At 40.0% G+C, this 12497-nt stretch overlaps 1 protein-coding gene across 2 annotated transcripts; it reads right to left on the reverse strand.

The window, feature by feature from the left end:
• Nucleotides 1-208: 208 nt before the first annotated feature.
• On the reverse strand, nucleotides 209-4454 carry LOC118109170 (C-factor). Of its 2 annotated transcripts, none has more exons than XM_047340070.1 (6): nucleotides 4166-4454; nucleotides 3930-3981; nucleotides 3226-3266; nucleotides 1500-1670; nucleotides 1189-1299; nucleotides 209-682 (listed from the first exon to the last, which is right to left on the reverse strand). In XM_047340070.1, exons 1-6 carry the CDS (start codon nucleotides 4316-4318, stop codon nucleotides 569-571), a joined length of 642 nt encoding a protein of 213 aa, XP_047196026.1. In that variant the 5' UTR covers nucleotides 4319-4454; the 3' UTR covers nucleotides 209-568. The 2 variants fall into 2 exon arrangements, with proteins under 2 accessions (XP_047196026.1, XP_035011931.1); XM_035156040.2 differs by having other exon boundaries at nucleotides 3079-3266; nucleotides 4166-4440.
• Between the last annotated feature and the right edge of the window lie 8043 nt (nucleotides 4455-12497).

A 12497-nucleotide genomic window follows, 5' to 3' on the forward strand; every position in this document is an offset into this window, starting at 1 on the left:
AGTATATTTGCTCCCGTCTCCTCGTTTGTTTACTGGTTCTTTTGTTACTACTCAGGATTGTGCAAAACTATACAAACTCCATGAAACTTGGAAGGACGCGACATGGACCAAGAAGGTTTTTGACATTTTCACTGATTTCCAAGGAAACAAGTCATGGACTAGTTAATAAAAATACTTACAATAAAATAAGAGCACATGACAACAAGAGTTTATTTAGAGCTACAAACTTTTATTAAGCATGTTAATTTTGTAGCAGTTTTTACATTACATTACATTTCATTTAGCTGACGCTTTCATCCAGTTTTCACATCAAGGGATATAACAATTTATTACTGGACATTGTATTGGTCTGTATTGGTTCGAGAATCGTCACAGGCCTAATGGACACTAACCCTCTCATATAATGAACCATGAAAGATTTCCTCCAGCAGATGGAGCTGGATGAAAGAAAAACTCTGAGCCGGTAACAGATTTATCTTTGCATAGTTGAAGATGATCTTAACTAACTTATCAGCCAAAAGTTAATAGTGCTAATAATCACCATACTCATTACTGGTGATGTGCGGGTTTACCAGGGCAGCACCTCCCCAGTAAAGCTCAGAAACGACCCATGATGCTCTTCACTCAGGCCTCCAATCACAGACAACATGGAGGAGGTGCTCTCCTCTGGACTCAATGGAGCCTGGGAACACAGGAATACACAGGAAAACAATGTGTGTGTAAACACGTACATCACCCAGGACACTGACTGTGAGAAAGCTCTGGAATATTTGGAATGTTAAAGACAATTTTTACTTCAAATTATGTTGTAACAGCTGGAACATGATGATGATTTTAATTCTCACTAATTGAGAAATGTACATAGTTCAAATAACTTAAGGAGGGTTAAGAAACATTCTGTTCATGTTACTATATTTAGAAATTGTTTGGATCAACATGCCATTTTTGTTCATTTAAGCAAAAGTTGATTGAATAACTATTGTATAATTTCTATTTACATCACAGTCTAGGGATTCATATTTATTATGGTTAATAAAGTTTTACAGATTTTACAGATCTCCAAAAAATGACATCACAGTAGGAAAAACATCAATGCAGGCAGTGACAGACTATTTCTATTACAGAGGATGATATGATTTAAACCCAGTTTGTGTTCAGAAAGACTGTGACTGTCTGACTGGCTCTTACCTGGGACCCCCCCATGTCAGTGCGGACCCAGCCTGGGTGTATGGCCATACAGAGAATCCCATCCGGCTCCAGGTCTGCAGCCATACAGCGACTCACCATGTTCAGGGCACTCTGAGGAGGCAAACACATCACACTACCATGAAGCATAATGCTGAACTCATCTTTGAAAGTCCGTTTTACGATAACCAGTCGTCTGTAACAGTCAGAGATGCCTTTCTCTCCACATCAAACCAGGGTTAACCTAGTTTACATGCAAAACCCTATATTTAACCAATTAAACACACGTTTTTCGAAAAATTGTGACACAACACCTTGGAGGTCCTGTAGGGGAACCATTTGATGTTTGCACTCTCCCCCCAGTTGCACTCCACAGATCCCAGCACAGAGGACATATTGATGACTGCTGCCCTCTGGATGCTCATGCTCCCCGAGCCGCCTGCTCCTCCTCTGGACGCAGCTGCTTTTAGCAGAGGGAGGAAGGCCTGGGATCAGAGGGAGGAGACAATAGATATGTGACATATTTTATTTAAAAAATGAAACACAACACATGTATAAATATAAAGTTATTAGGAGACACCGACTGGAGCGTTCACTGCCGGAGTCAGATGCATTACACTGTGTGGAAACAGACGGTCAGTGTCGCCCTCTGGAGGCAGAATTATATACTTTCAGAGAGAAGGGCTGAACTCTCCACACAAACTATTTCAGGCCACGTTAGTTTTACAATGAAGCCTTAAAGGTTGCAATGACTTGCAGATTTAACTTTTATTGATTATTATTGATCGTCTTTCAGCAGATGCAGCATCTTATCAATGATATGATCAATAACCTTGATACAAATACAATTTAATCCAAAATTCATCATGTTCTAACACTATATTATATCACCGAGCTGAAAATATACAATATCAGTATGGTGAAGAGATGTTAAGACATTAACAATAATATTAATATTAAATTGAATATTTAAAAAAGTAGCACCCGACCAATTCAAATATAATAACTGAAAAATTGGTCGATATTAGCCTTTCAAAGAAAAAATATTTTACAAAATAAACAATGCAGAAAAGATGTGTATTTATATAATATATCTGTGTTCTATGTATTTGTTTGTATATGAATTAAATTTGATGGTTGAACTGGAAAGTCTCAGTAAAATGTTTTGCCATAAGGATTTGATAACATCATCTCAGGAATCCTTGACAATTTGTCTATTTGGTTTTTAAAATATATATTTCTACAAATAAGTTAGTATTTGAAATGCTTTACTCCCTAAAGTTGATAACTGCTTCAACCCCCAAACAACCATATAGTCCCGACTGTCCGTCAAAATGTTGCATGACTCAAGGTGACGTCTTCAAACTGATTTGTCAAAACAGTTCAATCACCCAATGTGAATGTGTTGAAATATATGAACATGTTTGTATTGGCAGGTTTCTGTTCCACGTGATTGTTCACTGACCTCCACTTGTGCTCAGTTGTTTGAGTCAGAGTTCTGTGCTGCAGTGCGGCCTTGTATTTACAGACACTGTCCTTCCATTGGAACAAACTGAGTGTCAGCAGGCTTTTTGATCAGAGCCAGCGTTTCTACCAGCTCAGGGTGTCGCTCTGTTGTTTGCCCCTGTGCTCTGAGGCCGACGGAAACTAGACTTTAAATTAATATTTATGAAATGCAGTCCGTCCTGAGCCGAGGGGTTTTTGTGTCTTCTGTACATCAAGGTCATCTTGTTATTTGAGTTTGCCTCCTGCCGGTGACTGCGCAGAAAAAAAGTCATCCTTCTTTTTATTTGTTTTTATCTGAAACCTTCCAAACAACCTTTGTCACTATACAGCTGATCCACAGCTCCACCCGTTTTGTGCTGGGGCACAAAGCCTAATAATAAACATTACCTTGGTGATCATTAGAGGAGCCACAGCGTTGGTGTGGAAGTTTTCTATCATCTTGTCGGCAGTAACAGAGTGAAAGTCGGCCACCACATTAATCCCTGCATTGTTGATCAGGCAGTTCAGACCCTGGTCTTGCACCAGCCGGCTCACCTCCTCTGCACATTTATCTATGCTCTCCTGGCTCAGCACATCTGGAAAGAGAGACATCAACGCTGCACATTAGCAAAAACAAGGACGAAATATTAAGAGAAGTGGAAAATATCATGTGGAAAATTCATTAATACTTCAAACAAGTAATGGTTTATGTCGCTTGAAACGCATGTACTATTTCTATATTATAACTTTATTTGTATTGCACTCAAAATATATGGCAAAAAATAAATAAACTGGAATAAAAGGTCAATTCAGTTCAATTTTATGCACCAAATCATAACATAATAAGGTCAAGACCTTTCCCACAGGAGAGGGGGGTGGAAAAGAGGAGAGAGAGTAAGAGACTAGGAACAGTTGTGCAACCATCATATTTAAGCTCTGTCTGACTGGTTGTTAAAATGAAAATATGAATAATCTTCATTATCCTTCATATTTAGCTGATTTCATCTAAATAATCCCACGAGTTATATTAACGTTAGAGAAAGGACATTCATTCACATCTATGTTGTGTTGGTTTGTTTCAGGTCCTTTTGTTATATTTCTACATACAAACACACATTTATTGTAGTTTTATATGTCTCTGTGTGTGTGTGTGTGTGTGTGTGTGTATTACTTGTCATAATAACACAGTTTATGTATTTGGGTCTTTTCACTGAACTCATGGACACATCACACCCCAGCCATAGCTCTCTCTCTCTTACCCAGAGTGGTGATGTGGATGTTGGGATGTTTCAGAGCCAGATCCTGAAGTTTCTGTGGATCAAGAACAAATCCTGTTTCTTTCATTTACAGGGAATAATATCAGGTGGTTGCTGTGACTTCATCCCGGTACCTGATGCACCCTCAGCCCGGTGCAGACCCGCGTTTGACCCGGTGTCACAGCCCCACACACGGCGTGTAGATCCGGGGATAATCAGTTAGCTTGGAGGGTGTTTACCTGGGCGCCACCGGGGTTTCGGGTCGTGGCTATAATCTTCCCCGGGGAGAAGCCTCCTCCGGCCAGGCTCTCGACCATCTGCAGGCCGATGCCGCGGCTGGCTCCGGTCACCAGCACCGAGCCGCACTGCCTGAACCTCGTGGCCCCGCTCATCGCTGACTCGGGCTCTGACTAAGTGCTGGAGCCGATGTGGCGGATCCTCTCTTCTCCCAGATATTAACCGTGACCTGGCCCTGGATAGACCCGCGTGTCTGGCGCGACTCCTCCGGCAGAGGGGAGCATTGTCCCGCTTCACCGAACCGGGCCAGGGCCTCGACACGACGGAGACGGTTCAACAGAGGGAACAGAGGGATACTATTACTATTACTATTACTATTACTATTTCTACTACTACTACCTCTACTTCTACTTCCCAGTTTCTTCTTCTTCTTCTTCTTCTTCTTCTTCTTCTTCTTCTTCAGCTAAGGTGTAACCATCTTCATCTTCTTCTTCTTCTTCTTCTAGTAGTACTAGTACTAGTATTATTATTATTATTATTATTATTATTAGTAGTAGTAGTGGTAATGGGTTTCCAAAAGTATCGCTTAAAACCCAGCAAAATTGCTCCCCATACATTGATTTCAATTTTTATTTTAATTCACTGATAATTCCCATAATTTTGCTTTGTTATTTGCTATGTCATACAGGCCATTTCCTATGATTGTGAACTGATCTCAATAATAAAGCAACATTATGAAAAGAATCTTTACAAAAATGTATTTACATAAATTATTAATCCACTACACAAAAATATGCAAGATGGTAAATTACCACCTAAACCATTTATTATTTTTAAATGTTTTTCTTATGACCTTCGGTTTAGAAACTTTATCACATTGATTGTAACACAAGTAACATCCTTAACATGTGGCTCAGGGGTGAGAGAGGGTCGTCCACTGAGGGTTGGTGGTTTAATGCCTGGCTCCTGCAGTCTGTATCCCAACGTGAACTTGCTACTGAACCACGCGGCTGTGATGAATGGTGTGTGATAGGAGAAACAATCTTATGGTTCTGTGTGAATGTGGCTTGTATTGTAAAGTACTTTGAGTTGTTGATAAGACAAGATAAATACAGCTGTATATATATATTGCACCCGAATACCTTCCCTTGCTGTTGTATAGATAATAGTTATTGAATCTTGAGTGTTTGCTTTAACACAACAGTGCTTCTTATAAAAGTAAAATCAGAAGCAGATATTTTCTCCTGGTTTGCATAAAGTGTTTATTTTCACCTTTTATTAGGAGACTTGAAAAAATAAAAGAGGCACGATCCAAGAGGCAAATGTTGACATTATTAAAAGAGATTGGTTTTCCTCATCCATTCAATATTTATGATTAAACAATCTGGCTTTCGTGAATACACTGGCCTCCATTGTTTGTTTTCGCATTGAGTTAGTTTGCAAATACCGAGGCTAAGATGTAGGTGCCGAGATAAAGCTGACAGCACAGCCGACGGAGCTTATGCAGTCACAGCACACAGATGGTTCCTCTGGCAGCCTCCTGAGTCCAGACTCTCTTAAAGCTCCTGGTGCTTGGGAGCAGCAGATATCACGGTCTCCTCTGGGGTCACTTCATTTGGAATTTGGCTTCTCTTCCTCCATTTACAGACATATGACTTTGGCACACAGCTCACGGTGCCAATGATGAGTTGGTGGTGGTACAATATGTGGTGCAGAGCTGTGCTGCTGGAGCTGGGGGGTGTTCACTGGCGTCCCTGAGCAGAGGCAGAGACGAGGTATTGTCTCAACACAGAATTCAACAATCAGTTAATTGCACACTGTAGATTGCAGTTGGTCTGCCCAGTAATCACAGCGCAGGAGATGATGTTTCTATTTTTACATTTCTGCTGCTACTTTTAACATTTACCTATTTGTGAAAGAGCTCCCGCACGCTGTCAATCAGAAATGTATTATGTGATGTAAATTTCTAATTGCAAGTTCCAAAGTGTGCAGGTGCTCTTTCACAACTTCTGATCTACTCGTCCCTCTCCTTCGCACCAGTAGGATCTAAGTGGTCTGAGAGTTTTTAGTTTAACATTTACCTATTTAACAAAATCACTCATAAATAATAAAGACTATAGTTCCTTTTCATTGGACTTCTTTTAACACTTGTAGTACTTTTTGTAGCTTTTTGTGAATGATGATCAAATGTTGCTCAAAATATTTCAACGTTTTCTTCCTGTACTGAGGCTTTAGTGACGTACGTTTCTTTGACGATCCCTTGGCCTGTGTTTTCTGTTTCCAAGCAGCTCATCCTTATGTTTGGGTCAAAACCAGATATCCTTTGGTCGTGGGCCACTTCAGGCAACGTTGTGGCACTTCTGGCCTCCCTGTAGGTAAATGGTGAATATGCGGTATTGCTATGGCTTACTTGTGGCCCAGATCTGGCAAACAGGAGCGGACCACCCAAGGTGCCATAGTTCTACGCGGTATGTCGGCCAAATCTGAGCCAAAACTGTTTAGCAATGTGGGTTCGGTATCTGGAGGACAGATGAATGAAGGTGGAAGCACCTGAGGCCCAGTGCTCTCCCTCTGTAACCTTTTCTGTCCTGGACTCTCTCAGGACTCCCCAGTGCGTTTGTAGGTGGATAGATGAAGCTTATTATTTGCCATGATCCTGCATCTTACTCATGCCGACTGCCAACTCAGTAGATGTGATATGATATAAAATAAAGTGAGTGAAAGGTTAGTTAGGGTTTCAGATCCCTCATGGTGGGGAAAGGAGGAAATTGCCCCCAGGTTGAGAGACGCACGAGAACCTCTGGATTCTATGAGTCTTTACAGAAGACTAACTTTCTGCCTAAAGCTGCATTCTTTTTTTCACTTAAACTGTCTAAATCATTTATTTTTGTGTACTTTCTATATAATTTTGATAATAAAATAATAGTATAACAGATTGGGGGTTTGGTTCAACATAGGCTCCCCAAGATCCCCTTTGCCTGGGCCCCTAAAATCCCTTGAAACGCTCCTGAACTTCATTGCAGAGTGAAACGTGAGAGGAAAGACGGCAGAGTGTAGTGAACGTACTGGTGTAGACCCTCGGACATCGGTACAGCCGAACATTTGTGTTCTCTTTATTACTCCTCTAGATTAAAGAATATCGGGAATCCCTGTGAAATTTCATAATTTACTGAGTAATTTAATCTACTATATATTTTCCAGGCAGCTGTCCATCCTTTCCTCTTGAGTGTGTTTCTTTCTGCTTGAGCGATAACCGAGGTCAAGTAAAATCCGCAGAATGAAGCTATGACTTATTAAATATTACACACTCACACAACAAAGACGACAGACAGCTTGAGTCACTGCGGGAGGGTTTTCTGCACCTAAAAATGGAAGTATTGATCATTTTATAGTACTTCCTTTAGCCGTATCCCTCAAGGATTCTCTTTCATATGTTCTTCCTGAATAATCCTATATTGGCGTAGTGGTAAGAAATAAACACTAGCGTGCCTCTGGGACTCTGGGAAAGAGTAAAGCCTGATAAAGATCACTAGCAACTTCGCTGCTGCGGAAAAACTGTATTTATTTCTCCATCTATTTCAGAGCTGAAGACATGAGGGCCCAAGCAGGCTTAATAATATTACTATGGGCCACTGTGCTTTATGAAAAGATAAGTAAAAGTCAATATTAAACACAGGCCTTGTTTGGTTTAATTGATTTTGCAGCCCTGACATGAGGAAGGATTTTAATTAAGATTTTTTTTTTTTAAGGAATAATTTGCTATTTGGATAATTTTGAGCCTCATGGTTTTTGTTTCATGGTCAAGTTGTGTCTGTGTTGCGCTGAATTGCATTGTGGGTCTTCATTTAATGACAATAACATCACAACCATAAACATTAATTTGCATCTCTGCATGAAAAACAATGAAATGAGGCATTTTTCAACATGAACTGCAGATGAACTTCATGCACGGACCCAGGTTAACTTTAACAGCATTAAGACAACATTCGGAATCAAACAATAACATCACAACCATCAAAATGTATTTGCACACGTACACGAAATACAATGAAAGTAGGAAAAAAACCTTGAAAGTGTCTGTATGTGAAGATGTGCATGTATTTAACAAAGAGCTGTGTTTGTGCACACGCCTGTATGTGTGCATGTGCCCAGGTGTGTGGCACACACATGAATCTAGGTTGGAACATCCATTTTCAATCACTTATTTAATTCACATGAGCTATATTTAAAAAAAAATCATAAATAAAACACCAGGGTTCCTTTCATGGATGAATAAATCATGGCCGTTATATTCTCCTCCCTCTCTCGCCCCTGTGCAGCCGTTGGGTGTGTAGTTCCAAAACCGCCTCCAATTTTTATCAGGTTGATTTTGTTTGCATGCAGAACAGAAACACGATATCTGGACAAAAATAGAAAAAACGTATCCCAAAGGACCTCCCCTCCAACACTGAAGCAGAAAGCGTCATGTTGTGCAAACCGTGCGACTGAGAGAAGGAGGAGGAGGAAAGGAACTCTTGAATTTGTGTGATATGTTTGATTCAACAAAGGTTTGTCAATTTAAATATTACTAAGATCAAGAATAAAACATCAGTCTCAGTAATAAGTGTCATTCACCTTTTCTTTTTCTTGAATATGACCTTTGTTTTCGGTCTGGTCACATAAAAATAAACTGAAATGTCCTTGTTGATAATTTTCCAAGTTCATGTTCAAGTGCATATCTGTTGTTACAGTTGAGTTTGGATGGAGGACATTCATCAACACTAACAAATCCCCTGCGAATGAATGACTCAGCACTCTCTTAACACACAGTACAATGTGCTGAGCAGAATGTCAGCGTCAGCATGCTAATTGCTTCACAATGACAAATGCTAACATGCTGTAGCCTCCTATTTTCAATTCATCCTATGGGTGAAGCCAAATTAAAAGCTGTCCCATCCAATAGTTATTACAACATTTCAGTTAAATAAGATCACAAATATCAACCTGATGGTGGCGCTAGAGAAAAGGTCAGAGTCACTCTGATGCATCCTCTGTGTACTGAATCCTTAGATTAAATACAATATGAAGTATTTCAGTCTGGTGGATCCACTGACTGAGCGGCAATCATGTACATCTCTTCATGTTTTTTATTATAACATGTCTAGTTGTGTTAAATTAAGTTTAGTTCATTCAGGAAGAATTTCTACGTCTCGTTCATTCACAGTTCTCTTTTACTCTAAGTAATCCAATCAGAGGTTTCCATGATCTCAATCAGCCAATCATTTTGTTGCTTCTCTCTCTCAAGCCACTTTTCAACCTTGATGACATCATAGGGGTCTAAACAGACTCTCATTCATATCTTATCACTTTCATGTCTTACTGTGCATGGCCATACATTTATATCATTGTACAAATGAAGTCTCTCCTGATTGAAATATGCTTTAGAAATAATATTTACCTGAATTGACTTGACATGAACCATTTCATTGTATGAAACACATGTCAAAATAGTCGTATTGTGTAATGCAACATAATATCTTCTTCTTCTTCTTCTTCTTATAATTATATGTTTTATTTTGTCCCTATATGTACTGTATAATATGGTAAAACTCTAACGCACACTATGGGACATAAACCTTTGGCAGCATAGGAAAGAATAATCTCACACAAAATATACAAATATTCTGGACCACATTTATCTTAAGTGCAGTAAACCTCAGTGGAGTGTGTAGTTTTAGTTTGTCGCTCCCTTTTGTGCCGAACTAAATATAGCGAAAAGACAAAGTTCAGCCTGCATCTGTTTGAGAAGTCGGATTTTAAATGTAAATTCGTCTCCCAGATGGTTGCAGCAGGCAGTGCTGAGCAAAGCTGCTTTCAGGGACTGTCGATGATTCCTGCCGTCTGCGTTTCCTTTAATTCAGACTCTTCCTGCAGGGCCACGCGGGCTCAAACCCACTGCTGATGGTTCGTTGAGGAAACTGCAGCAAGTGAGAATTCTCTGAAGGATCTGTGGAAGTATGTTTAACTTTTTCTTTGCTCGTACAGAACACGTGGAGACTTTTTTCTGACGTAATGTTGTTAAAGAGCGAGGAGCGCTGAAGTATCTACACTTGTCCGATCTGGTTAACGACTGCATCCTCAGCAAAACGTTTAATTAGATGTGCCTCCTTTCCAAAACCTATCAGCGGCTCCTTTTTTTTTAATGATGTGGAGTCGTAAGAAATTATTCACCCACTTCATTATGCGTTATTTCAAAGTGCTCTCCCCTGTTTGAAACTGTGCAGCAAGCGGCTGAGTCATCGGTCCACTTCCTAAACGAACAGTGATTAGAGATCTCATGTTGTTGAAGAGAGAGAGAGAGCGATGGCTGAGCTTCTAATTTCAACAGTTAAACATCGGCTGCGTAGACCGGGTCCTTCGAGGATGCGGCCTCGAGGCGCAGCTTACGTTATAGCAGACCACGCCTCCTAATGCTGACGACCTATGCGTCCTTTTATCCCCGAGAGACGAAGGCTCCGACGGGTGGATCCTTCTCGGGGGAGAAACCTATCCCAGGATTCATTGCACTTCGGTGATGAACTGTTTTTCAAAGAGAGCATCGAACGTACATGTTAAAAGCAAAAGAGGAGGCATTGGAACTTTCTAGTTGTGCGGAACATCCTCTGTGGACCAGTTTGGCATTCGTGTTCTCCTCAGCCCACATCGTCAGCGTCCTCTGAAGGATGCAGCCCCTGAATCTGGACACATCTTGTATTTCTGTGCAGCTTATTAACTCTAACTCTTCTCTACGTGTTCACATTTAATATTTCAGCCTAATTTTATCTGTATTTTTCACTTGTTTCACTGCGTTCTTCAAACAGTCTCACTTTGACCAACATTGTTAAATACAACTCATATTGTTAAATACATATTGCTGCCTCTGTGATATCTACTCTCCTCGTGCAGCTGCATTACACATAAAGATTTAAATGCTTCTGATTAATTGATGTGGGTTTGCACCCGCTCCACAGTGAGATGGGAGCTTGTGCGCTTGCTGTATAATTCAGATTGCTTTAAAAGCATGTCAACTCAATTACTGGGGTTTTACTAGAAATATCATGTCCTGTCCTACTGTCTTAGAGGAAACATCTCAGCTCAGGAGAAGGGAAAAACCTCCCAGCCTGGATTCAGCTGGAAAAGACAAAGACTTCCGGTTTCCTGCTGGAATAAAGCCCAAAGTTTTTTGGGTTGTCAGTTTGGATCATTGTTAAAGTTAAGTTTACTGCAGGCGTTGTGTAATAGACTTTGTCCTCATGTTTCTATTGACATTTAAAGCTCCTGGGACGCCGTAATAACAGTTGGAGCAAATTAAATCAGCTCTTTTCAAATTCAATTTTTACATTATTTAACAGATTTTAACCTTTTAAGACTTTTTAAGCTTGAAATGCTGTTGATTCATGAATGACAGGAAAGCCGACTACAATTTCTTTTACATCTATGTCAGCAAGTGCTTTAAATGCGGCTTCTTAGATTTCATGTAATTCACTCTGAAAGAAAAACACGGCCTCACGGAGGTTTCATTACACACGTGGGACAAAGACGTCTCAATGCATATAAAGTCATGAAGCTCATTGGACATTATTCATATCATCTTCTTGATTTCAATACACACCGAAAAATTGAAGTTGCTGGTTGTGTCTCTCTACTTCACTGTAGATTTACTACATGAGGTGGCTCTTTTTCTCCACTGCATCCCTCGTTAATCCTTTTTATGCTATAGTTTTACGCTGGTGCTTCCTCCCAACTGCTCCCTCGAAGGCAGGGGAGCAGTTTAAAGCCGGGGGACCTTGATTAAATAGTCAAGCCTGTGTGCAGAAGGTCAGTGCAACAGAAAGTAATCAGGAGATGTGACACTGGAGAGAATGACACAGCACTGAATGGTTGCTGACTGCGCGAGTCTGAATCAAGTCTGCAGAATCAAATTAACAAAATTTATTTTATTTTAAGAGATTTTATTAATATTTTCAATTGACAGTATCAGCCAAAAACAATCATTGAAAATGAAAAATCATATCATGGCAATGGGACAGAGGAGTTTTAATGGAATAAGAGGACATCGGGACAATAAGAAGTGGAAAATTCAATATCGGTTCCATCACAGACTATAAATTCAAATAGAGCTGTCTGCTTACAGTTTTGTAAGACTATATATATATATATATATATATATATATATATATATATATATTTATATCTAATGCAAAGTTGACAGAGCGAGGGGATGGAGGGGTCAATGAAGCTTGGGTCAAGGTTCAGGGTTTATCAACCGGTCATCTCAAAAGTTAATTTCTGTGGAATAAGGGGTTTTGGCTTTTG

Source organism: Hippoglossus stenolepis, chromosome 5 (genome assembly GCF_022539355.2).
Source record: "Hippoglossus stenolepis isolate QCI-W04-F060 chromosome 5, HSTE1.2, whole genome shotgun sequence".
Taxonomy (NCBI): Eukaryota; Metazoa; Chordata; class Actinopteri; order Pleuronectiformes; family Pleuronectidae; genus Hippoglossus; species Hippoglossus stenolepis.